At 42.9% G+C, this 26,916-nt stretch overlaps 1 protein-coding gene across 1 annotated transcript in view; it reads right to left on the reverse strand.

Annotated features, from left to right (window-relative positions):
• Positions 1-687: 687 nt before the first annotated feature.
• The window catches only part of SPMIP7 (sperm microtubule inner protein 7), a 40,829-nt gene continuing 14,600 nt past the window's right edge, over positions 688-26,916 (reverse strand). Inside the window, exons 5-9 of the mRNA XM_090049551.1 lie at positions 24,074-24,141; positions 23,367-23,408; positions 22,207-22,314; positions 4,989-5,096; positions 688-811 (exon numbers count right to left, since the gene is read on the reverse strand). Of these exons, the coding sequence (XP_089905677.1) occupies positions 688-811; positions 4,989-5,096; positions 22,207-22,314; positions 23,367-23,408; positions 24,074-24,141 (450 nt within the window). The remainder of the gene's footprint in view (positions 812-4,988; positions 5,097-22,206; positions 22,315-23,366; positions 23,409-24,073; positions 24,142-26,916) is intronic.

The raw sequence follows: 26,916 nt of genomic DNA on the forward strand, positions 1-26,916 counted from the left end.
CTGGGTACTGATGTTGGTGGGCTCACAGTGTTGCACCATTTATTGGGAGCCCAGAATGGCTCATGGTAACCTAGCACCTGCCCCTTTGGGCTCCTAAATTATGATGGAGGCTACTCCATACCTCAGAGCAAAGGTCTGATAATCCAATAAAGCCACCTTTGCCCTCCAACCTCCACAGCTGCAAGCTCCACAAGGCATCTCCAAGGGCTTATCCACACTGCCAGGAAACATCCATTACTCCTGCTCTGCATACTCTGGGTCCAGGAAATGACACAGTGGGCACATCTACACGTGATGCTACATCACCATAGTGATGAGCTACGGCAACGTAGCTTGTCACTACAGTGATGTAGCATCAGTAGGCACAAATCTGAATGATATTTATGGGTAGTTTGCTGTTGCATCAGCTTCTGTCTTACCTAATATGATGCAGGCCAGTCCAGTAAGCAAATTTCAGGCTTTTATTTTGTGGTTCCTTTTACTTCCTCAAAGATTTCAGCCATAAGAAACAGTAAGTCATAAATACAAGTATAATAATAACATGTAATAAGGACTACCACAAACACCCACTTCTATATTCTTTTTTCTTTTGTTCCATATTTAAAATATGCACACACTTCACACATTTACTTCCTCCTCCCCAGTCCCACATAGGCTCTTGGTTAGTCTAGTAAAGGAGTGGTTCTTTTAAACTTGAATTGTTTCTTGTTCTATCTTATTGAAAGAATTTTGAGGATAAACTGGAGTGAGTATTTGTGACAAAGGCCCCTGGTGATTAAATTGAGATGAGCCTCCATGCTTGGAGATGTACCTGCAATTACAAAACAGAAGGAAACCTCTTTTAGGAAAACTGTGTTTGTATTGCCCAAAAATACATTATTCTCTCACATTTCTTCCTAGTGGCCTTGGAGAAAGTCTGTTCAGTCATGGAAGCCCCATAAGGCCTATATGAGAACCAGCCTGTTCCCTGGTAGTGTCAGGAGACTGAACAGAATTGTGTGTGGTTGTTTTCCCTCTGGGCAAGTCTCAAGTAAAGAGCTCTGTTGTATTAAACCAGCAAACATGAAAGGATGGGACCAGATCTGATCACAACTGTCAGTGAGGGAATTCTCCTGGCATGAGAGAACTCCTTGCATGTGGATGAAGCTGCTGTACCGGATGTCCTCTACTCCAGATATTCAGAGATTTTGTGGGGAGGTAGGAGGCAGGTTGATGGAATTAGTTGATGGTTGAAAGAATTAGTCTCTGTGAAAATATAGGAGCTAAAGTCCACCACCATTTACATTTGTTTACCACCACTGACTTCGCTGGGTGTTTTTTTTTTTTAATGTGACTGTTTTTTCACCTCTTCTATGCACACATTTCCCAAAACAAACAGATCTCTCTTCCTATATAAAAATCCCCCTCCTAAAGCCTCATGTGATAAAAGTGATACAACAGCCTGCTGAGGGAAGCCAGCTCTTTTCCCCAAAACTAACATAATGGACGTGTTAGTTACAGCCATTTTAATAGGCATGTGCTTATGCTAATTCGCTTTACACCATGTAAATATGGCTATGCCTGTCTGGTTTCAGTGCACAGGAGATAGGGTGAGGAGATGTGCACGGGAGGCTGTCTGTGGGGCAGCCATGGGATGTATTAGTGGGAGGGTGTGGACACAGCTGAAAACAGGGGGACATGAAGTTGAGGAGGTTTGGAGGTGGGCTTGGGATTGTGCAAGAGGCTGGAGGTAGGTCATAGAATCAGAAATGTCTGAGAAGCACTGTACTAAAGGACTCTGAAACCTGCCCATCTTTCTATCACTCATTATCAGAGTGTCTGAAAACCAGATAAAATAATAATAATACTTTATGTATCTAAGAAAAATATTCATTCTTAGAAGAAGAAGAGGTGGTTTTGGTGCTATTGTACAGTCCATGTCACACTACTGATTTCCTCAAGCTTGCAAGGAAGTTTCATCCCCAAACTCTAACAGTTTTGATCCAAATGAAAAAAGTGCAACCATGGTCTTGAATAGGGATGTGGACAACATGGAGAGGGTCCAGAGGAGGGCCACTCGCATGATCTGGGGTCAGCAGGGCAGGCCCTATGAGGAGAGACTAAGGGACCTGAACCTATTCAGCCTCCACAAGAGAAGGCTGAGGGGGAATCTAGTGGCCATTTACAAACTAGTCAGGGGGGACCAGCAGGCAATGGGAGAGTCCCTGTTCCCCCGAGCATTCCCAGGACTGACAAGAAATAATGGTCACAAGCTGGCAGAGGGTAGATTCAGATTAGACATCAGGAGGCACTGCTTCACTGTAAGGGCAGCTAGGATCTGGAACCAACTTTCAAGAGAAGTGGTGCTGGCTCCTAACCTGGGGTCTTTAAAAGGAGACTGGATGAACACCTTGCCGGGGTCGTTTGACCCCAGTACTCTTTCCTGCCATGGTGGGGGGTCAGACTCAATGATCTGCTCAGGTCCCTTCCGACCCTAGAAACTATAAAACTATGAATAGTGCCAGCTGTTTACAGTTGATACTTCCCACATGAGCATGTATTAGAATCATCTTTTCAAAATCATTACTATAATTATCATTTAACAGAAGCCTACAGACGCTCCTGTGTTGCCTCTAAGGGTGCAGACAGATGTTAGAGCTCCACTGTAATTAACGGTGCTTTGCATAAAGTGCCATGAGTTAGAGCCCACCCCCGCAGTCTAACAGACTTTTGCTTGCTGGGCGGGGGGAAGCAGGGTGGAACCAGCCTGCACCAGCATAGGCCAGCAGGCGGGGGCACTCCAGCAGCCTCCCAGGATGCTGCCAACCCCTCCCCCTCACCTACTTCCAGTGCTGTCAGCAAGGGAACTCAGCTTCTGAATGGCCAGAACGTGGTGGGGGAGAGGTGCAGGGAATGGGGCTCTTGCGCCTCATAGACCCACCTCAGCTACCTTGGCTAGGGTACTGGGGGGAGCTGGGTAGGGACCGTAAGGCTAGAGGGCTCCATTCCCTCCACCCTCAGCTCTGGCCATTCAGCAGCCAATAGCTCCTGGCTGCTCACTGGCCAGAGCTGGTGTCGGGGAATGGATCCCTCTTGCCTTGGGGACCCAACCCAACTCCCCCCAACTGCAGTAGGTTGGGGGGCAAAAAACAGGGGTCCCCCATTCCCCGCCTCCTCTCCCCAGCTCTGGCCATTCAGCAGCCAGCAGCTCCCTCTCCTGCCCCATGAGAGCCTGGGGGATGGGCACCGGCTCAGCCCTGCCCTCCACATGAAAAATTAACCATGGAGGAAACACAGCCCTCAAAGGGCCTCACTTATACTTAGACTGCTGTTTCAAACAGGGCTATAAATATTGCAGCAATCTCCACTCACAGTGAATGAGTATCCCAGTGAGCATAACATGCAGCTGTAGTATGTTAAAATCAGTGCTCCTATTCCCAGGGAAATACATTTGGTCCACTGGGCATGTGTCTCCCAGTTTCACATTTCTCATACATGGTCCTAGGAAAAAGTCACAAGACACTGCCCTGATTCTACAGGCACCCCACATTATGGAAAAAAAATCCATCCACTGTTCACTGCATTTACTTGATACCCCTAGTGAAGTCAAAGGAAAGGACAGACACATTTTCCTTTTCTTTAGATCACATTGGCATCTGACACTTTGCTCTTGAAATCAGATATTGTCTGAATGCTACCAATAATGTCTGCTGAGGCACAACTGCATCTTTTTTTGCACACGACATTTAAAAGTACCACAGGCTCACATCAAGATGATTTGAGTTCAGCTTGAGAAGCCCATAAAACCCCAAGACACTGCCACATATTCAGTCTTTATAACCAGGAAACTGCTATTACCAGTGAATGCCTGTTGTCCAGGTACAGCTGTATGGGAACAGAACAGAGGTGCAAAGGAGTGCAGGAAGTGTATATGGAATCCAGTGTGTTCTGCACACCAATGAATTACTTTGGTAGGTAGGTGAATTCTTTAGTAGCCAGCCTGCTTCGCTTTATCTTTCAAGCAAGGATTACATTCAGCGAGCTGACGTCTTACTTGGCATAATTCTATTGTCTTGGGAGACAGACAGATAGATGCCTACTACTATTAATCAGCTTCTTAAGGCTTGTGAATAATTTAGGACACTGCACACTGGTAGCACAGAGAAAAGGATGACATCTATTGCAGATATTTTCCTAATGACAATTAAAATTAAAGGTGGTTTAAAAAAAGATGAATGCCTTAGAAAGTAGTGGGCTTTCTGGTGATGTCACCGAGTCTTACTTTACTATGGGGAAAAAAAAGAATATTCAAGATCTGGATAGACAATATAACAGCACTTAAGGAAGGGGACAAAAAATGATACGTAACTCGTTAGCTGCTTCTGAGAGAAAGGGCTAGGCACAGAGCAACTAGAGGAACTGTAATGAAAATGTTTTTGTAAGATGTGGATGCACAGATTAAAAAAAAACATTTTGGGTTTTACTGCCACTGACAACAGTGGGAATGATGTGCCTAAATATGTATAGAAATATGGGCCTCAGATACTGCTATAATGATAAACTTGGTATAAAAGGGAAATATGAAGTAATGACAGTTTTCTGTACGGAAATCATCCATGCCAAGAGAGCTTTACATCTCTAAGCAAGCATAACCTCATATTTAGCACCATTAAATGTAAAAAGTCCAAAGAATTCCAGAACACACAGGAGACTCAATGTAGCCAGCATCTCTAAAGGAATAAAATAGAAACAACTGCTGTTTAAGAAACCTTGATTTCCTGCAGCATTAAATGTACATTTCAATGCACACTGTCAAAAGTTTCAAAGAAATCCTAAAAATCAGTCTCTGATCATCTCAGCAGATACATGATGGGATCTGACTCCAATATTGTTTCTTAAACCAAAGAAATGTCATGCTTAATATTTAATTGTTCTTTAATGAAATAAGTATAATTAGGATTTTTCCTCTAACGTTTTTGAACAAATTGAGTAATACGCCTCATACTTACCCATGCATTCGTGCAATTATTGAAGGGGATGTTGATGGAAGATTAGAATTTGCCGGGTGGGTTGCTGTCCAATGAACCTTGCCAGTATATCCAGGGATATTTGGAGTGCTAAAGGGAAAAGTTAAAAGGGGGAAGGGCAAGAGGGGAATAAATTAAATGATGACAGGCTTGAAATAATGATTCTCAGACAATTGTAAAAGATTAAAGTGCTTGGTTGTGCTTCCCAATTTAAAGTGTGCAGGAGATAACAGATGTAAATGTGTGATATGTAAGGGGCAAGACCATGGGGCCAAAACTCTAACTGTGGCAATCTGGCATAGCTCCTTTGGCTTCCAGGCACCTACCTCAGTATACACCAGATGATCATCTGGTCCCTAAACTGAGTCTTTAGAAGACAGGACGAAAATGAATTTTGAGTTCTCCAGCATTGAAAATGGAAGGTTTTATTTGACTGTCTGCATACTGCTTCCAACCAGGAACACCATGACATCTGAAAAGAGTAACTAATCACAAGGTTCACAAAAACATTAAAGCAATTGTTTAAAAACACATGATTCAGGTGGAACTTTTGGGTCTCACTTCCAAATGTAGGATTTAGATGACTGACTTTTGAATGTTCTGGCTGGACCCCAAATCTCCTATGCTGTTTCACACTCTTCAGACTTCTAGTACAATTACGTTAATGTTAATATGGATAATTCTCTCATAAGATTGTTTTCTTTCTTCCATTGATTCAAATGGAAGCAGGGCATCAACCATCCATGTATTTTATATTGTGTACAAGTGATTTAAGATAATTAGATTACATTTCATTTTCATTTTAGTGCAACAAATGAACTTGTACCAGTCTTCAATTTAATCTCATTTAACTACCCATATAAATACATTTAAAGAAAAAGATGTGCAAAGATGCTGAATGCCCTCACCTAATTCATCAATGCACTTGCTTAAGCACATGTTTAGTACTTTTAAGATTGCACACTAAGTGCTTCCTTGAGCGCTTTGTTGGAGTGAACTATATCTTACAGGACCAAGCCTTTTCCTATTATTGGCCATACATCATAAAGAGAAAAAGAAAGTTTTAATGGGGGATTCAATGCAGAAGTATCTCAGAAGGACAGACGAAAGAATGATAAATATACAGAGCAACACAGCTGAAAGGCTTATGGCATTATTTCCTGAAAGGGGAAAGAGAGAAGAAGGGAACCCATATTGGGAGCAAGCAGGATGAGTCCGACAGCACGTGTTTCAGGAGGGAGTCTATGCTTTGTTGGGGGGATGCAGTAGAAAATCAGTCAGAAGGTGACCAGATGTTAGCATCAGCAGCTACCCACACTCTTCCATGTTGCCAGTACACAATAGGTAACCGTTGAATCACACATTTACTCAAACTGTCCATACATGAGCAGAAAGTGTTCCATGACAGGCTTCTTCAATCAGTGATTCACCTGTGTCCTTGGGACTGGAAAGCATCTCTCTTTTGTGGACTCACAAACTGAGCAAACTATAACAGTGCCTCTTTGACAACTGCCTTACTGGTGTTTCCTGACACCCACATGCTCCTGAGAAAAATGTATTTTGGTTGCTGATGTTATCAGAGCTGTTGAATTTCAGCCCAGTGGCCAGATGTCTCTCTACAACTGGTTTCAGCACACTATGTCTACACTCTCTCATAGGGGTAGAGATGATGTCAGAATACACTTATTATAACATACATATATGATAAATTAAAACTTGATGGGCTGCTTCTCCAGATGAGCTTTGCTTGGCACAGAAATGTAAAAGAGGATTGATGCTTATCTGACTCACCTGCACTGATGCTGGGGATTGCAGGAGTCTGATCTAGTCCTTGGCGTTACTGGGCAGGTCTACACGTGCCATTTATGTGCCTAAATTTTCTGTGCAGAAAATTCAGGTGCATTAAACTGCATGCCCATGCCAATCTGAACATGTGCCTGTTGGGAGTGCCCTGCTCCTGACAGGAGCAGTTTAGTCTAGGGCTGTCCCTGCCCTGCTCTGTCCCCCTGCAGTAGCCGGGGAGAGCTCCAGGGTCCCCTGGATGCCAGGCTCTGCACTGGCAGGGGCCATGGGGGCTGGTCCCAATCTTTGTGGGGCAGGGAGAGCTGTCTGGCTGCCAGGCAAGTGCCTCCTGTCCCATGGAGATCCAGACCTGTCCCAATCTTGCCCTGATCTCCATGGGGCAGGGAGGCAATTTCCTGTCAGCCAGGATAGCCCTGCCAGCCACATGGAGATGGGGACATGTCTGGATCTCCACATTGCTGGCAGGCAGCTTTCCACCCAGTCAGGACAGCTCTCCCCACCTCCTGTGGCCCCCTGCCACCTAGGCTGACTGGGAGCAATTTGCTACTGGTCAGTACCTACACATACAGTCCGGCACATTAGTTAATGAACTGTTTTACTAGTATCTGTATCTAAAAGTACTAGAAAATGGTGCATTAGATTAATACTGCACAATAATTGCTGTACATGTGTAAATGGTGATGCTTTACTGTGTATTAGATTGGTTTAGCGTGCAGTAAAGCATCCTGTGTAGAAAAACCCATTGAGGAAGAACTGTTGATCTATGTATCTCTCCACAGGCCTTCTACACTGACCTGTGGGATCACTGGCTGAGCCCCTACAAGAGTGAAGGAGGCTTAATGAGCCAGCACAGCAATGCTGTGCTACCTAAACAACTCTTTGCATCACAGGACTCTCTAACTAGTTGGTTGAGCAATCAGAAAAGATAAAACAGCTGCAGCAGGGCTGACAGTCTGGCCCCACTACTATTACTCATTTTCAGAACCATTCATTGTGGTGAGTTCTCAAAGTTCAGCCACCTCGTGCACAAATGTACAATTCCCTATTTCTGTGAAAATGGAAGCACCCAGTTTGTGCATAAAGGTAGAGAGTCTGGGGTGTATAGCTGGTGCATTTGAGCAAGCATGTGTAATCACTTACATCTGAATATTTGGTCTGATATGGATCATTTTCAAGAAAGCCCATCAGACTGTAAATAAAGTTGTACTCCCCTGGTATGATGTGCTATGTAGCCAGGTACAATGCTCTGTTCTAGTAGTGCAACCATATTTACTTCCATGGAATTTCACCAGTTTATCAAAAAGGAGATGCGGGACTATTGCATGACATCTCTTAATAAACTGCAGTGTATCACAAGGATATTTGAAATTAATTCACATGATAACTGTATAACAGTGCAGACCTCTGAATCTCATTATGCAGTGTGAGGCATCTGATTTTGTAAATCTTCTGACCTTTAAATCTTGCAGAACCACCTAACTTGGCACCATTAGTTACAATTTAATTTCTTTCACTAACTTGTTTTCCTTGGAACGAAGAAAAGAGAAAAAGCAATGTGAAAGCACAAATATAATCCAGAAACACAAAATAAGCTGGACAGAAGCTCCCAGTGCAAGAATTGATCTTGATGGCTGTCTGCCATTTAGAAGTGATTCACAGCAGCCGCTAACTACAAAACATGCTGGAGGATGTCACTCTGAAAGAGGAGGAAACTGTGAAGAGAGAAGCTGAAAGTACAAGGATACTGAGAAAGCCTCCACTACAGTTGAGCAGCTGCTCTCCTGGGAGCCTGCAGAAGGGATGCAGAAATGTGCTGTGGTTATACTTGTGAAGTAGAAAAAACTGAGGTTAGAAAAAATACCCCTTTGGTTTTTTTTGTTTTTGGATCACTCCATCTAGCTCTCTTGCATTTTCTCTGATGAGGTACTGCACCCAATTGCCTATGCTGAAAACAACTAAGTACCAAGCTAAAACTGGTCCTCTTTGTGGTTAAACTTCTCATCATCATGTCTTCTTTCTGTCACCATGACGTCTCTCTTGCTCTTGGGTTTCCTTGTTATTGTAGAAGCAACACTCACTCCCCACAAAAAGCACTCACAGCATAAGCAACGGAAGCTACGCTGGGTCTCAGATTTCAATGGAAGAGAGAAGTTTTACTGTGCCTCAATTACTGGCTGTGCTGAGGAACTTCTCCAAAAACCAGCAGGTGTCCCAGAATGGGTGCCTGAAAAAATGAGGCACCAAAAATGTCTAGTCAGTTTGGAAAATATAGGCAGCACTTTTGGCTTGAGTGGTAGTTGTGTGCAAGGGCAGCATTCATTATTGTTACAAGAAGAAACTTCTACAACAGAGTAACCTTTCGGAGACAGCACTAACTGAGCACTTTATATTGCACCTATAATCAGCAAACGAGTTCCCACAACGTCTCATTCTTCCTTAGAACCTTGGGTGTCATTTCCACAAGAGGAAGTTGCTACACAGTGCCATAATATGCTCACATAAAGAAACAAACAATACCTATAAGGCTGGGCCTGCTTCTAAGCTCCTACCTACATTACATGAATGGGGCTACCCTGGTGGCAATAATCTTACTTCTGGGTTGTGTAAGTGTGAGATCAAATTGACTATTCTATTTACACCTGGGTAAAACAAAATGAAAATGCTACATCAGTATCACTTATAGCAGGGTATGTGTGATACCGTGATAGCACAGGGTGTTCTGATTGGGTAGCACTTCACAGCCACTTTACCCAGATGTAAATAACAGACCTAGTAGAAAATGTTCTCATGGGAGGATTCCAGATTCCTCAAAAGACTAAACAGTCAAAATCCCAAAAATGTTGTTAAACAAATTGTATTAAATCAAAATACCAAATAAACACATTGTATAAGATCAATTAAAATAGTTCATGTTAACCATCATGAAGTGTTTAGGTTTGATGTCAAGGTTTTATTTTTTTTTTGTACTACAAATTAACACAAAAACCTAACATAAAAGCAAAACTTTTAAATGTGAAAAGGTCAAAACTTAAGATTTCAACTATTTTGAAGTGGTTTTATTTTATTTCCCCACACTTTTGGAATTGGGAAATCTAATGCAACCTGTCTTTTCCTGGGACCTGTTTCAGTTTTAGCAAATGATCATTTTCTGAGAAAGGTTAGCTGGAAAAATTCCCAACCTGCTGGAGCAAATGACAGGCAGAAGGTTAAAGGTAGTGGAAGTCCCTGTCTGGCTAATTTTGGTCTACTGGGTTTCTCCCGTAATTTGAAGATGAGTTGGAGCTGTGTACCCACAATGAGCCAGAGATTGGTCTCACTAAAGAATACATTTGAAGAACTGCAACTGAAGTCACTAGAGATAGGTTGGTGTGAGATGAGAATTGGCACAGTGTTTTTGCAACATTTAGAAGTAAAAATTCTGATCTACGTGTAGGGACAGCTGTAAAGAAAGGGGCTGGAAGCATTTGGGGGAAATTGGTTTAGGTGCAAGACTTGGAATTCATGAGACCTGATCCTTTAGGAACTATTTATACTACTGCAGTCTAGTGCTTGCAAGACTTGGGAGACAGCCTTATCTCTGACACATCTATTCTCTGCAGCCTTGGGCAATTTATTTAATCCCTGTTTCTCAGTCATCATGTCTGGAAGATTAGTATAATAGTGCTTATTCAGAGAGGTGCTGTGAAGATCGATTAGTTAAGCTTTTGAAAACTGCTGCTAAATAGGAAGTATTAGATGTTACTCTAGAGGTAGATGAAAAAAAATCTATGAAATCTAGATGCATGTATTCGCATATAACATGGTGCTGTGACTCTGTATGTGTGTGTGTGCGCGTGCAAGAAAGAGAGAGACAGAGAGAGAGAGAGTGTGCATGCAGCCCTGCTCCCTACAAAAGCAAAGAGAACTGTGTGTTACAGGCCCTTTTTGATTGATGGCTACCCAAGATTCCCATTTAATTCAGGAGACAGGAATGCTGGTCCAAATTTTATCCTGACTATTCCTGTGACGCTTCATGTGGTCCCAGCATGTAAAAGAGTGAAAAATTAAATCATATTTGTTACAGCATGAGAAGTATACTGCAGACAGAACGGTGCAGAGCATGGGATGTACTCATTTAGGAAATTGCTCTCACTTTAAGAAACCTTGGTCCATACCTTGGAATTGACCACACTGTTTATTAGTGACAGCAGTGCCAGGAGAGAAAGAGAATTATTCATGCAGTATTTGTCACGGTGAATGTTTATGAGCGCTCCTCACATGAATGCTACAAAGGAAATCCCCATCAGCAGTGTGGGAGTTTTTTCCATTGACCCTTAGAACACCTGCAAAACTAAAATATCACTTGCAGCGTAACCTTGCAGCAGCAGCTGATGGGGGAAGGGGTCACCTAAAGGAACATACTGGTGGTTGAGAGGTGAAGGAAAAGAAATATACAGGGTGATACACTCACATAGACATTTAAATACATTAAAGTATGTCAGATGGCACTGTGAATCCCCCAGCTGAAGTTAAAAATGCATAAAGTTACAGTATCAAGGCAAATTCTGAAAGCCAAAATGATTTTTAAAGTATTTGAGTGTCTGTTATTTGTTAATAACAATGAAGAATGATTTTAAAATTTTATTTAGAGAGGTAGCTGTGCTGGTCTGAAGTCAGGCAGAATGCAGGGTAGATAATGCACCTTTATAGACTAAATAAGAAATATATAGGGCACAAGCTTTCAAGAGCTTATGTTCTATATATAAACTTTTGAAAGCTTATACTGTACATCTCGTATTTAGTTAGTCTATAAGGTGCATCTCTAACCTGCCTTGTTTCCTTATTTGTCATGTTCTATTTACCTACTGACCTAGACATTTACAAAGGTACAAATGAGATACCAGCAACAGTGTGGCTTATGTTCCTAAATTCCTCTGTACTTTGGAAAAGTCCCTCTTAAATGTAACCGGCTTTTTGCACGCAGATGAGGAACATCACTCAAATTCCCACTGTCTCTCTCTCAATACACATAAGTTTGCAAACAGAAGTGTAAGTAAGTGTCAGGCCAAAGTTTCAAATGTGCTCAGTGCTCGGGGGCTCTTATTGTGCAGCTGGAAGCTGGATAATCACAAAAGCTCAGCATCCAACATGCATCCAGCCTGCTGAGCTCTTTTGGAAAACTGCCAAACCCTCTGCTCCCCAGGTTGGGACTGAGGAGGTATTTCTGAAAATCCAGCCCGTGATCCACTAATGTTGTTTAGCTGTCCGACTACGGATAGTTCTGTCTCTAATATTTCAGGGTTACATGTATTTTCGTTACAATAATGTTTCACGTCTCAGTTTCCCTAGCTTGTATGCTGAGAAAGAGTAGATTAAAGGTGTTCTGAAGCAGACCTCTGAGGATCTACCTACATGTTCTACTAAGATGGACTGGACCATCAAGCAAATAAGCATCCAGTTTGCAGATACAGACAGCGAGGCCCAAGTGAATTCAAGCTCTAGTACCTTGAGAGACTCACTCCCGTTTCTGGTGCTAGGGAAAAACTTCAAAGAATCCCAGTGCAAAGAGATAGGCTTGAAAAGGAGACTTCGAGAGACAAAATGGAGAGAAAGGCAAGAAGAGGGTCTTGAAACAGAGAAAACAACCAGAGCTGTTTACCTGCTTGGTACTCTGCCTGGGAGTTGGCCTAGGCATTGTGACCTGAGGAGATTGCCTGTTGCATTGCTTTGATTGATGCTGTTTTTGTTAAGAAGAGCTGCCTGCTCTGCTGCATGTGACTTCAGGTGCACACTATCCCCTTGAGGGAGGTAAAATCCTTTTTTAAGAGCTAAGCCAGAAGGTAGATCTCTGAAGCAGCCACCAATAACCAAGGAGTTTAAGGACCAAAAGGCTGGGTTCTAGAATCCAAGGGGCCAAGGGCTCACCCACTCCAGAAGCAATGCCTGGGTTGGCTTCAGGAGATGAAGACTGTGCAAGGGTTGGGGTCCTTAAGCAAGTGCTCCTTTGGAGAATCCATGACAAGTTCATTATCTAGAACTGCTCCATGGCTGATCTCTGGTCAGCTATGTTACAAATAAACCAAATGCATTATTCATTTCTTACAGACAAGTACTAACCAAATGAACTACACAGTCCAGTTTGATTCAAACCCCAAAGCAACTTCTTAAACAAATGGCAGAATCCAGCCTAGCAAAATACATAAGCACATGTTCCACTCATTCCTTACTCAGCTTTTAAGCATGTCCTTAAGTGTCAGAGATAACTCGTATGACTTAGCTCTAACTTTCCTCCAATGAAGAAAGCTATGCCAAAGTGCTTTGCCAAAAATTGTGTCAGGGAATAAAGACAGAAAGAAGGAAAAGAAAAGAAATGCAAGAGCAGAAGCTGGAGTACAGAAGAGAGAAGAAATAAGCCAGATGAAGAGAAAGATGGTGGGTAAACAAAAGCAGACCTGACAGTGATGGACCTAGCACTGACCAACACTCATCTTGGCAAATTCACCAGAGGACTGTCCATTTTATTTACAGAAGAGCAACCAAGACATTAACTTTGAAAGCTCACTTGACTGCTCCATAAATAGGAAAGTTTCACTCCTGCAGCTGCTGTGCTCTGGCTGTGTGGGCATATGGAAAGAGAGCACTGAGACCAGGACTCTGGAAACCCAGGTTTTGTTTCTGGCTCTGCCTTACTGGCCTGCTGGGTGACCACGAGCAAGTCACATCTGCTTTTTGTGTCTTGGTTTTCCCACCTATAATATGAGGATAATAATACTGACATTTTCATGCACAGCGTTCAGATCAGCTGGTGAAAAGTGGTGTATATGTCCTTACAATGGATGCTTCCAGACGGCTTTCTTCATTACTGCCAGTAAATGTTTTTCTGCCTACTTGTTTTCCAATGCTAGCTTAAAACCTTGACATATGTTCCAATGTTACTGATTGGGCAAGGGTGGGGAGCAGGACTGCCCCCTGGGATATCTTCTTAGCTTGGAAGGATCAAGAGATGATCCATAAAGCAGTTCCCAGCCACTCAGCCACTACTGGACCACAAACATTGTTTTGAAAAATATCAAGATAGGTTGATAGCTATGGCTGAGCCTCACAAGCTTCTTACATGGAAGTGATGTTCCAGCAGTTATTTTATATTTGATTTGGACAGAACTGAGATACAGTCAACTTGAATTTTTGTATAATGCATCCTTAAAAGAAATACTGAGGTTTGAAGAGAAGGCCCTCTACACACTGATGGGGGAGGGAGGAATTCCAGTCATGTGGTGAAGACACTGGAGTAGTGGTCTCAGTGTACTCTGTTCTTGTCTCTGCCACAGATTCACTGTGTACCTCAAGGCAAATCATTTAAATCTCCCCACACCTTAGTTCCCCATCTGTTGAGGTGAATAATAATATGTCCTAATTATAAAGTCTTCAGGTCCGAGACTGTCTTTTTTATGTTTAGGCACAGCACCTGGCACAGGGAGACCCGGATGAAAGCATGGGGGTGTGTTAAACAACACTGTAATACAAAGTTTGATGTACCAAGTGTTGTTTCTAATCCCTTAATTACAGACGTTCCACAAAGGGACGCACCAAAGTAGCACCCCAGACATGCTCAGACTTATTACTCCCTGCCTATGTTTCTTTAAGGGTGAAGTTACATGTTACACTTGGGTCATACTAAATCTGAGGACTGTTAAGTGGTATCAACATTAGAACATGCTGTAAGCAGTTGCACATGAAGGGTTAATACCATTTCTTGCCTGTACAGCTCTGACTTGTCACAAAAGGGTTGGCAAGCAGGGGGTTGGCTAGGAACAGGATACCTGGGCTGTACCCCTGTTCAGGGGTTGTGGAGGGACTAGGAGCTGTGCATCCTGGGATGCTGGAGGACTGCAAATTGCTCATTTGATCTCTGTGGAATAGGCTGAAGTTACCCTAACAACATGAGCTGGGTAGCACCACCCAGAGTTAACCCACTCTTGAAGTAGCATAACTTGAGCCACTCAGGTCATTTATACACATGCTCTGGGGTGGGCAGGCGTGTGTGTGTGTGTGTGTGTATGTCTAATTAGAGTGGCTCTGAGAGCCACGCTAATTAAAGAGCCTGAAGCATCTCATGTATCAACATTCCCACACTTAAAAATGGTGGAGGGGATGCTTTAATTAAAACTTGTTGAATGAGCTTTAGTTAAAGTGCTTCTGATGCACTGTAATTACAGTGTGTCAGAGCAACCTCGCTGCTAGTGTACAGGCACTCTCAGACAGCATGAGTTATCAAGGTTTAACAAGCAGATGCTTGCATTTTAAATGTTCTTAATATGGTCTAACTTTACCCTAAACTTCTGGGTCAGCGGCCTGCATTAGTTACAGCTATATTCCTACTTTAGCTGCCCCCTGGCTTTCAAGCTTGGGGAAGAATATAACTTGTCCTCAGAGCAGTGCATGCAAATGATATATATCATCACCCTAGTGCTTGGAACAGCAAGTGCAACTGACCTGCAAGTGTTTCTAACATGTTACAAGCCGTCAATAGCGCAAGTCAAAACAAAAAATGATTTTTTCATTATCTGCTTAAAGGAATCTTACCAGCTAGTAAACAAAGCTTCAGAATCATGGCATGTTCTAGCAGTAGCCCAACAGAAGTTGCAGATGGCAATCAGCTTTTCACAACCCTTGCTTTCAACAGCAGCCTCTGAGATTTTCACCCTTGTTATTTTTAGAGCAAAGCTATTACCCCTTTTGGCTGCAGAAAATCCATGTGGCTTACAAGAACTATATTTCTATGACAGAAGCAGCAAAAGAAGGACTAATAGGAAATACAGTACTAGGAAGGCAAATGGGAAATGCACCACCTATTTGGATGCCACCATTACAGCCTTGTAAGGACAAGACTAGCAGAGGGACCCTACCTTTTTAAATGTATTTTGGAGAACCATTTTCTATTATTTTTTGTTCTAGCTCCATCAGAAATTATGGGTTTGGGTGAAATCCATGGTCTGTTGTGCAGGCAGTCAGACTAGGCGATATTAATAGCTTCCTTTGTTCATTATTTCCATTAGAAGTAGGATCACAGGACAGGATAAGGAAAGTAGGGCATCTGGAAGGGACCTTATAAGGTCATTTAAAAGTGCCCCCTGCTCAAGGCGGGTATACCGCATATTCCATGGGTCAGATTCTGCTACCCCTGATTGCAGGGAATAGTACTCTACCTCTTCAAATAGTTCAATCCAAACTAGTGTCTAAGGGTAGCAGCATATGTTACAGGATATGTCAAAATATAAAGGTCAAGGTCCTTCTCCCCTTGTACTCGGCCTTGATGAGGTTGCAGCTGGAGTACAGTGTCCAGTTTTGGGCTCCACAATTCAAAAAGGATGTGGAGAAGCTTGAGAGAGTCCAGAGAAGAGCTATATGCATGATCAGAGGTCAGGAAAACAGACCTTACGATGACAGGCTGAGAGCCATGGGGCTCTTTAGCCTGGAAAAGCGCAGGCTCAGGGGTGATCTGATGGGCACCTATAAGTTTATCAGGGGTGACCACCAGTATCTGGGGGAACATTTGTTCACCACAACGCCCCAAGGGATGACGAGGTTGAACGGTTATAAACTACTGCAAGACCGTTTCAGGCTGGATGTAAGGAAGCATTTCTTTACTGTCCAAGCCCCCAAGGTCTGGAGCCTGCCATCGGAGGTGGTTCAAGCACCTACATTGAACACCTTCAAGAGTAAATTGGATGCTTATCTTGCTGGGATCCTATGACCCCAGCTGACTTCCTGCCCTTCGGGCGGGGGGCTGAACTCGATCTTCCTAATGTCTATGAAATCTATGAAGGTCTCACTGACCTTTGGCTTAGTTTAGCTGAAGTAGAGCAGCTTCTGTAGACAATGACTCAGGGAAGTGCTATACCCAGGATCACACTATAGATATACCTTCTACACCACAGTCTGAATAGCCACAGCACTTTCTTGTGTGTCATTGGGTACAGAAGCTGCTCTGCCGCAGTTACACTAGCCCAAAGGTCAATCAAGCCTTAGAGGACCTTCCTATGCTTTTTTTTTTTTCTTTTTTTTTTTTTACATAGAAATAGACCTCCTCCAGTTTCTGTTCAAATGTAGAATTTACTTGTTCCTTGAAAGCTCTGGAAAGTTCTGAGTCCTAAGGAGAGGTGTCTGACAAAAAATTGCATCCAAAATCCAAATCAAGCTCTTTCCTCCTTTTTTTCTTACCACCTTTAAAGCTAGAATAACATATATAAAGGTGAATACTCTTGACCATCCCAAATCTCCTTAAAAACTCTTTCAAAACTCCTGCTTTCAGTAAAAGGCAGTAGCAACTTTACTAGATTTTAAGAAGCTTTTGCAAACTCAAAGGACATCTAGTGGCCAAATATATCACACATTTAATAGTCTTAACTTCAGGGTCTTACATTATTCAGGGAAAATGCCATTGTTTTGCTACCTGATAGGCCTGTTCATAATATTACTATGTGCAACAGTAATATGGAGCTTACACTAATTTAATATCAGATCTTAATCTAACCCCATGCGAGAAAGCTGAATGCCAAAATCCAGAAACTGCTGTTCTTCTGCTATGTCAAATCCTAAAATAAACAATGGCTAGAAAAGTCACCACCTACTCACAGGGATTTTGTTAAAGAATGTGTATTGAGATATGTTAAATAAAGTTTGAAGAGGTCTGTTGTGGCTTGATTTTTACTTGTATAACATGATATTTCTATGCAAACTACAAATAAATAAGTGGTACTACACTTCCCTGCTAAAGTGTTCTCCAAAACTATTGGATTCTTATATGCATTTCCCCCAGGATTTTGTCTTATATTTAAGGAAAGAAAATTCTCCTGTAATCTTTGCCTTTAAGGATTTAGTGTTTTAAGGTGATCACAACAATAATGTTGTTGTTGTTATTATTTCTGTTACAGTATTACATACTACTACTGACAAAATTCAGGGGTGGGCAAAATGTGGCCGTGATCTGGATGTGGCCTGCCAGGCCATTCTATCCAGCCCGTGGGGCCACTAAAACATTTAGAAAATGAATATTTATCTTTCCCTGGCTGCCTGTCATGCGGCCCTTGATGGCTTGCCAAAACTCAGTAAGCAGCCCTCTGCCTGAAATAACTGCCCGCCCCTGTGACTAGTTTATGGTCTACTGAAATGCCAGATGTTAACTTCAGCATTTAACGTGAAATATCTATATCCATATTATGGAGTTAATGAGAAGTTTTATTTTCAGAAGTGATGTGCATCCATGCTCTTATTTAAATGATTAGGAACTTCTGTTTCTCAACCTGACCATGATCCATAGCTTAAAGCCATTGAAAAGATTTCCTTCAACTTTAGTGTGCTTTGGATCCTGTCCCCTACCTTTGTAGAGCCACATATACAAACAAATCTTGGTACTGGAACTCACTGTTAAGCATGTCACTCACAGAACTACAGGTTCCTCTCTATTTTAAAAACTTTATTTGTGTGAGCCCACTCATAGTATCTGACAAAGTAGGCTGTAATCTACAAAAGCTCATGTCTCTCTGAATCAGTTAGTCTCTGACACCTGTACACATAGATTCATAAATTGTAAGGGGCTGGAAGGGACCTCGCAAGATCATCGGGTCCAGCACCCTTGCATCAGGCAAAAAAGACAACTGGGGTCAGGTGACTACAGTGAGTCTCCTCTTGAAGATTTCCAAGATAGGTGATTGTACCACCTCTGGAGGGAGTTTATTCCATGGTCTGGACACCCGAACTGTGAAGAAATTTTTCCTAGTGTTAAGCCTGAAATGGTCTTCCAGGAATTTGTGGCCATTACTCCTGGTTTTCCCCCAAGGGTGCCCTGGTGAACAGTTATTCACCGAGCCCTTGATGTATTCCCCTGATAGTGGTAAGTTGCTATTAAATCCCCTCTCAGCCTTCTCTTTTTTAGGCTGAGGAAACCCAGGTCCCTCAGCCTTTCCTCATATGGCTTGCCTTGCAAGTTTTTGATCATATAGACGGCTTTTCTTTGGACCTTCTCAAGCTTTTCCACGTACTTGTTGAAGTGCAGCATCCAGGACTGGACGCAATACTCCAGCTGCAGTTTCACCTATGCTGAATAAAGTGGAAGAAGCACTTCCTTGGTTTTGCTTGAGATGCATTGGTTGACGCATGCCAGAGTATTGTTTTCCCTGCTGGCTACAGCATCGCACTGACAGCTCATGTTCATATGAGGGTCTATTATTACCTGCAGGTCTCTTTTAGTCATGGTGCTAGTCAGTTTGGCACCACTGAGCCTGTAAGTTTGTTGGAGATTGTTCATCCCCAGATGGAGCACTTTACACTGCCCAACATGCCAGTCTATCTAGGTCTGCCTGTATCTGCAGCCTATTTTCAAGCATGACCATGCCCCCCCCATAACTTGGTGTCATCCACAAACTTGGCCACTGAGCTCTTTGCCCCTACATCCGAATCATTGATAAAGATGTTGAAAAGCACTGGACCGAGCATGGATCCCTGAGGGACACCACTGGCCACTTCTTGCCAGGACGACACAGATCCATTCATTAGAAATCTTTGGGTTCTACCCCACAGCCAGGTTCCTACACACCCAACTGTTGAGCAGTTAAATCCACAATCCTCCAATTTTCCCATGAAAACATCATTTTGGAAGTCTAGGTATACAGTGTTAACCTCCTCTCCTGTATCCAGGTGGTGAGTTATCTGGTCATAGAAGGAGATGAGATTGGTAAGACAAGACCTGCCTGTGATGAAGCCATGCTGGCTATTGTTCAAAATACTACGTTCTGTAAGCATATCACATATATACTTCTTGATGAATTTTTCCAGGATTTTCCCTGGGACAAGTTAGGTTAATTGGCCTAGTCGCCCAGGTCCTCCATCCTCCCTTGAAAATGGGCACGCTGGCCCTCTTCCAGTCTTCGGGGACCTCCCCCGAGTGCCACAGGTTTTGGAAGAATTTCACCAGATGTCTCATGATGACTTGGGCTGGCTTCTTCAGCACTCTTGGACACGCCTGACACCTGCTTCAACATGTGCTAATTAACATGCTCCAGCAGCCTCAGCATCACATGTATTCAGCATCTCCAGGTTTCAAAACAGTGGGCGGGACAATTTTAACTAAAGCTCATCAAATGAACTTTAGTTAAAGCACCTTCACGGTCATTTTGAAGCACGGATGTTGAATACACAAGACATTGTGGGCGTTTTAATTAAAACGGCTCCCAAGAGCTGCTCAAATTAAAGGTCCCCTATCCTGGAGCATGTCTAAAGATGCCCTAAGGGTACGTACACATATACTAAATTGACTTAAAGTAAGGTGACTTAAGTAAGTCAATTTAAGTTAAGCGACATTAAACCACACATGTACAGTTCTTTGACATGGTGATGGCCATCTTGTGAGCTAAGTCAACTTAACTAAGGTGTAATACACCTCAGAGGTGTATTATCTTGCACTGCATTTAAGTTGACTCTGCTCCACATAGGTGTGTCCACTGTGACAGTTAAGTTGACTTAAAAAAGCTAAGTCGACTTAACTGTCAGAAAGTTAGCATGTGCATATGCAGCCTAAGGTGCCAACCTGCTCTACCTTCTGCCTGATTTCAGACTAACATCACTAATGATATTGGCCCCCTGTAAGATCAAATGGGGCAGCTGATGTCTGACACCCAAGAAAAGGTCAATCTTCTAAATGATTACTTTGCATCAGTTTTCTACCCACCCAAGGGGCCTATACTGTCAGACAGGACGCAAAGCAACCAGGGCATGGGAGATGGGCCCACAATTGATGTAGATCAAGTGAGAGAACATCTTGAGAGGCTTGACATCCATAAGTCCACAGGCCTGGACAGATTACACCCCACAGCCTTAAAAGAGCTGGCAGACATCATAGCATGCCCTATGGCCAAGATATTTGAAAGTTCGTGAGGTCGCAGCTGGAGTACTGCATCCAGTTTTGGGCCCCCCCACTTCAGGAGGGATGTTGGATAAGCTCAAGAGAGTCCAGAGGAGAGCCTCCCATTTGATCAAAGAGAGCAAGCCTTACAAGGAGAGGTTGATGGACATGGGACTCTTCAGCCTGGCAAGGAGAAGGCTCAGGATATACCTGGTGGCTGCCTATAAGTATATAAGGGGGGGTGCATCAGGATCTGGGAGAACAGTTGTGCACCAGGGCTCTCCAAAGGATAACTAGGTCTAACAACCACACACTTCTAAAAGGCTGATTCAGACTCAATACAAGGAAAAACTTCTTTACAGTCTGAATGTCCACGGTCTGGAATAGACTCTCCACAGAGGTGGTGCAAGCACCTACTCTGGACTCATTCAAAAGGCATTTGGAGTTTATCTTGCTAGGATCATCTGATCCCTGCAGACTTCCTGCCTCTGGCAGGTAGGCTGGATTCGATGATCTCATAAGGTCCCTTCCAGCCCCTAATGTTTATGAAATCTATGAAATGTCCTTTCTGAACTACGCAGAAGTTGTGGATTCTCAGCCCCCCTAACATCAGCCATTAGTTATCAAAAGGTAGGAACTCAGAAATGTCAACCTAACTTTATTTTTCCTTGTGTACTGATTAAATACTCATTAAGACAGTTCCAGTCACAGTTGCATTAAAGGAAGTTTGATTTGGATGTCTTAAAAGAAGAATAAAATTTGACAAGAGAAGAAAAGAAACCACAAGGAACATGCTGAACAGTATAGGTTTTCCAGAAGGGTCAGAATAGGCGATGCCCTCGGGTGATTTAGGAATAGTACATCCTGTTTTTGTACAGGGGGTTAGACCAGATGACCCTTAAAATCCCTCCCTGCCTTATGATTCTAGGTGGGTAAATACGACAGCTTAGTTAATTTTTTTCTAGGTTAAAGATCTGCTTCACTACTGTGTCACTCCAATTTTTCCAGTAGTGTAGCTCCACTGAAAACTGTGACATTGCCTCAGCCTGAAACAGCAGTAATGCCAAGCTTTGTGACCAAGGATTCCCTGATGAATTTATAGATAGCCTAACTATGTGTATGCCACAAGTAAGTGAAATTCTCCAACATGAACATGCAGAATAGAATTTAATCAAACTACGCTAGATCATCCTGCTGCAGAACTCTCTACCTATCTTACAAATAGCTTGTGTGACTACATTTTGCACAGTCAGCTGGAATGGCTTTGTAAGTTAACTCAACTGCATTGATCTGCATAGGCCTGATATCATGGCCACTGATGTCAAGGGATCTTCTTTCATTGACTCAGCCCTTGGTGACAACAACTTTTCCAAGTACTTGCAAACACAATAGTTCCCATCTTTCAAATACCTCCATCCAGGACAGGGACAATCCTATTCCCTTTTCTACAGAGCCTTGGACTTTTAAAAACTCTCAAACAGTTATCATATAAAAAGGGAAGGTATAAAAGCAACATACTAGGAGGTGCTTGTGTAGCGAGGTTTCGAAGTCCTAACATTGGTAAGAGTGATCAAGTCTATGCTGGCATTGTCTATGTCTTCAAAATTCTCAGCACCAATACAGCCACTATTTGAACAAAAAGGAAAAGCAAAGACATGTACATTATCCATAAGACATCTGGTTGAGATAGCTGGGCCATACTCTGCACTCCAAGATTACAGTTATTTATTTAAAGTTATCTACAAGGAGGAAAAAAACGGAGACGAACTATCCTATATCCACTCACATCCCAAGATGAAGACACATACACACTGTACTAGCAGCATATAATTAAAGATAACTTCATTACATATGCATAGTGATGATTTTCAGGGAAGCGGGCAATAATGTGAGAAACATCTGTCCTCTCCGTTTAGGTCTGTATCTGTTATGTTATGCTAGAGTAAGATATGTTTGCAAAGAAGACAAAAAGGAGCCTGATTCTCAGTTTACAGTACTGTAAATCAGGACGTCCGCTGCATAACACAAGCTTAATCAGAGGACAATTAGACTCACTGGGGATAGCCACACAATGACAGCATGTCCCAACAGAGATGGTGCTGAACAGTTCCCCTCTCTACTCCTAGTTGCATGCTCCAAACATGGGAATACACTTGTAAAGACCCCGTAGCACATTACACTTAGGACACGTTTTATTTAGATTGTAATAAGTCTTACTGTGAGTTAAAAAGTTTTCTAAGCAGTTGCACAGTAATGTTTACCATGATCTAAATAAAACACATTTTATTTAGATCACGAGCCTTTGAAGACTCCAGTGTGCTGTGGTGTGCTGCAGAAGATGGGAGCTGGAAGTCTCTCCCAGCCCCAGCACCATACCAGAGCCTTAACTGGAGCTGTAGGACCTTATGAGATCTCAAGATAAGCCAGGGGGTGATGTCCCTGGAACATCTTCACCAGTCTATTTGTGCACTTGCAGCATGTGAGCAGAGCCTGACTGGGAATGTCTTTGCAGGGACAAGTTGCTGCCAGGTTGCGGATATGTCCGCTGCCTCAAGAAAAAGTCTGTAAAACCAGATCACATCTTATAGTCAAGCTACAAGCCTGCAGAAAAAAAAAAAAAACAGGCTGAAATAAATCAGAATTGCAAAATGGATGATATAGCAAAAAACTTTACTTACGTGTAGAGAGGGATGTGCTGAGTGCGAGAGCTTGGGCTTACACTGGTAAGAATAAAATACAAAACAAATTAGTTACATCTTTCTTTCCTCAGTAAGTTACAGACTACTATGTTAAGAAGACTTTATGCAGCTGACAGGGAAAAAAGGGATCTACTGAGAGAGATGTTTTTAAGGACTTGCAGGCATGGCAGAGGGAAGTTGGAGCTTTGATTTTTGAGAGGATGCATAGGAAAGGAACAGAAAAGGATTTTTGCGCATTTTTGCCAAAATTTAGCAGATAGAGCCCCAGCTTTCCAAAACTCAGCTCAGGTATCTGGTGTTTCAGTCAATTCTGTGGAATGATTCAGGGACATAACAGTTGGGGTTAGCATCCCAAGCAAAACCTGTTGGGGAGGGAAGGGAGGCTGAGGTTCAAAAAGCTTGAGAAGGGTGGGGGACAGTTGGCTCATTTCCAAGCTAGGTTTCTTGTTTACCTGTTCTGAAAAACCCTGACTATTTAATCAAAATATTGTGATATCTTGGGTTACAGTATATTTGTAAAGTGTATAGGAGTCATCATTAACTCAGATGATCAGCAAATATGTTATTTACATAACTTTGAATCTGAAAAATAAAACTATGTCATAAACAGAACATTTCATAAGAGAAGCACAGTGCTGAAAAGACTCAGACATTTGCCATTAAAATGTATCAGGAGAGAAACTTACAAATCAATTGGTTTCTGCGGTGAGGTAAAACATCTTGTTTGAAATCTGTCCCAGAGGCCTCCAACGGACTAGAATTAAAATAAAACTACTGTGATAAAGAGGCTAAATGGGCTGAGTTTTAGCCTGTAGGCTGGTGGGAAACACTTTGGGGGGCTCAGTGTTGATGAACATAGTTGCTGCATAGAGTTTCACAAGTTGGACATTATAGATTCCCTTTTCACCCCAGGGGGAGATGGCAATCCAGGCCTGACAGCAAGCTACGGAGACTACTCCACGATTAGTTCCACATGACACTATGTTTAATTTTATTAGATGACTGTTAGTCCCTGTGCTAACTGCTATGCTTTTGTGGCAGTTTCATTGCAAGGGTGACTGTTTGGGCTGAGAAGAGAAAGGGAGGCTCTGAGTGAGCTGAGGGGAGGAAGGGTAGTCCCAGGGAGGGCAGATTACTGGAGAGAAAGAAATAATCCAGGGAAGGACAGTGGGAACTGCAGTGGCACAATGAAGACTGTTTGGAGCTGAGCTGTCCGCTGTACTATTTGGGATGCTGACACTCTGCCCCCACTTCTTTGAAGAAAACTACCTTGAGACAAGTCTACCTTGCCTTCTTGGGAGCTGACCAAAAAAAAGAGCTCTTTGAAGTGAGGGCACTATGGATTGCTGATAAAGTAGTCTTAGGTGCAGGGGGAAGTATCATCATACCCTTTGCATTTTCTCTAGCATTTGGTGACCCTGGGCCTCCAGACATCATAGGATTGCTGGGTCCCAGGGGCAGCTTTCCAGATGTTTCAAGCCAACCTGAATTAAATGAGTCAAAAGGACAGCCAAGTTCTTCTGGGTTAACAGGACTGCGAATCATCAGTTTTTTCCAAGAGCTAACCAAGAAGGAGAGCTTTTGAGGCAACACTGCTATGGATCACCAGGAAAGTCAGCGACAGAGAAAAGCCTGTATCTCAAAAGCAGAAGCTTGCTCCTTGCAAAATCACACCAAGGTCAGCTTCAGGGGATCCTGAAGGAGGGAGAGCAAATAAAGGCATCTTTCTGGGGAGTCCCAAAGTACCTGGAGAGCCTTTGCTGTGTTTTGGGACTTGGCAATCCCAGGACTGACCAAAAAGAAGGAGCTCTTTGCAATGGGTGTGCTACAAATCGCTGGGGAAGCCAGAGAGGAACCAGTGTCAAGTCAAAGGCCCACACCCTGAAAAGCCACACCAGGGCAGGGGCCCTGAAGGAGAAAGATTGAATAAAGCTGCTTCTTGAGGAGTCTTCAGGAAGAGCTTCCCTTGAAAGGTGCATGATCCATGACAACTACTTCTTGACATGAGGACTATCTTAATTAAGTTAGCTTGACATACTTATGCACTGATCCTGCACTTGGATATGCTCAAAGATAAAGACTGACCCGTTTGCAGGACAGAACCTTACTTTTCAAAATATCAATAATGAGGCTTAGTAGAAACAGGAAAGTCTGGAAACTAGACAAAGATTATAGTGTTTAACCTTTTTGAAAAGAAATGATTACATTTAATGAAAAGCCAATTAACACACTGGAACTTTTCAAACTGAACTGTGTTTCTCTTCCTCCTTTCCTCAAAAAAACAGAGGGGATTTGTTATAAGAAACAGCTTTATCTGTCCTCAATTATTGTTTAGAGGGTGACAGCAGTAGTCATAAAACACTTTTAACTACCATATTTTGTCACACACAATGTGCCCCCGAATATAACACACACCTTGTTTTTGAAAGGCAGAACAAAGGGGAAAAAAGATCTTTCCTTGTAGTAAGTAACTGAGTAGCAGAAGCCAGGGAGCCAAAGAACCATTTTTCTGCTCCTTCTGAGTCAGGTCCAAATTTTACTTTTATTTTTGCCTATAAATGGCAGAAATTGTTCTCATCATATTTCTTGGGCCAGGTACAGACATTATCAGGAATCTGGGTTTTCCATTTGTTGAGGAAAAACATAGATTTTTATCCTTTAAAGGAGAAAAACTGGGAAACTGTGGGTTTCTCCTTGCAGGCTGGCAGAGTTTCAGCCTGCTAGGGGCTGAGAGGGGAGAGTGGAGTCTAGGGGTGTCATGTGCATGTGTGGGGTGGAATGCGGCACAGGCAGGAGTGCCATGCCACCATGGTTAGGCACAGCAGCAGTGCTGGAGTTGTGTCCCCTGCTGCTGCTGGGCTGGATGGGAGTGTCTCAGCTTGGTGGCGATGGCAGTGCAGTGCCCCCTACCACACAGGTCTTGACCACTGGGCTGTGGAGGCTGGTCTAACCTGGCTGTAGCCCTGCACCCCACTGTGGGACAGAAATCTGGAGGGGCATGTGTCCCCTGCCCCCAGTGCCCCCACTCCCCATTCCCAACTCCCTTCCTTACATGCTGGGGGTAGGGAGCAGCAGGTTGGGAGTGAGGGGCACTGGTAGGGGCACGGGCTGTGGGTAGAGAGTGAGGGGCACCAGCAGGGCTGGGACAGGACACTGGCATATCAGGGGTGCTCAGCACCACAAAGCAGTGGGGGGCAGAGGGTCAGCTGGACCTGCATCCTGGTGACAAAGAGGGCAAGGGGAGCTCTGATTTTCCATGATAAATCCTAAATCAAATGCCAAAATTGGTACTTTGAATAAATAGTCTAAATAGGTATTTAGAATGTATTTTAGTATAATGATTGAAGTACTGGTAGGCTTCCAAATTGCTTTAAAATTGTAAATGTAAACAAAAATAAAATATTATGTTCAATTGATACCTATGTATACAGTGGTGTTTCATTTTAATTGAGGAAAAACATGGATTTGGGGTTTTTAAATCAGAGAATTTGTATTTTATCAGAGAATTTGGGATTTTCAAACAGCAAAA

The sequence above is a fragment of the Crocodylus siamensis genome, chromosome 5 (genome assembly GCF_052110815.1).
Source record: "Crocodylus siamensis isolate JL-2025a chromosome 5, ASM5211081v1, whole genome shotgun sequence".
Classification (NCBI taxonomy): Eukaryota; Metazoa; Chordata; order Crocodylia; family Crocodylidae; genus Crocodylus; species Crocodylus siamensis.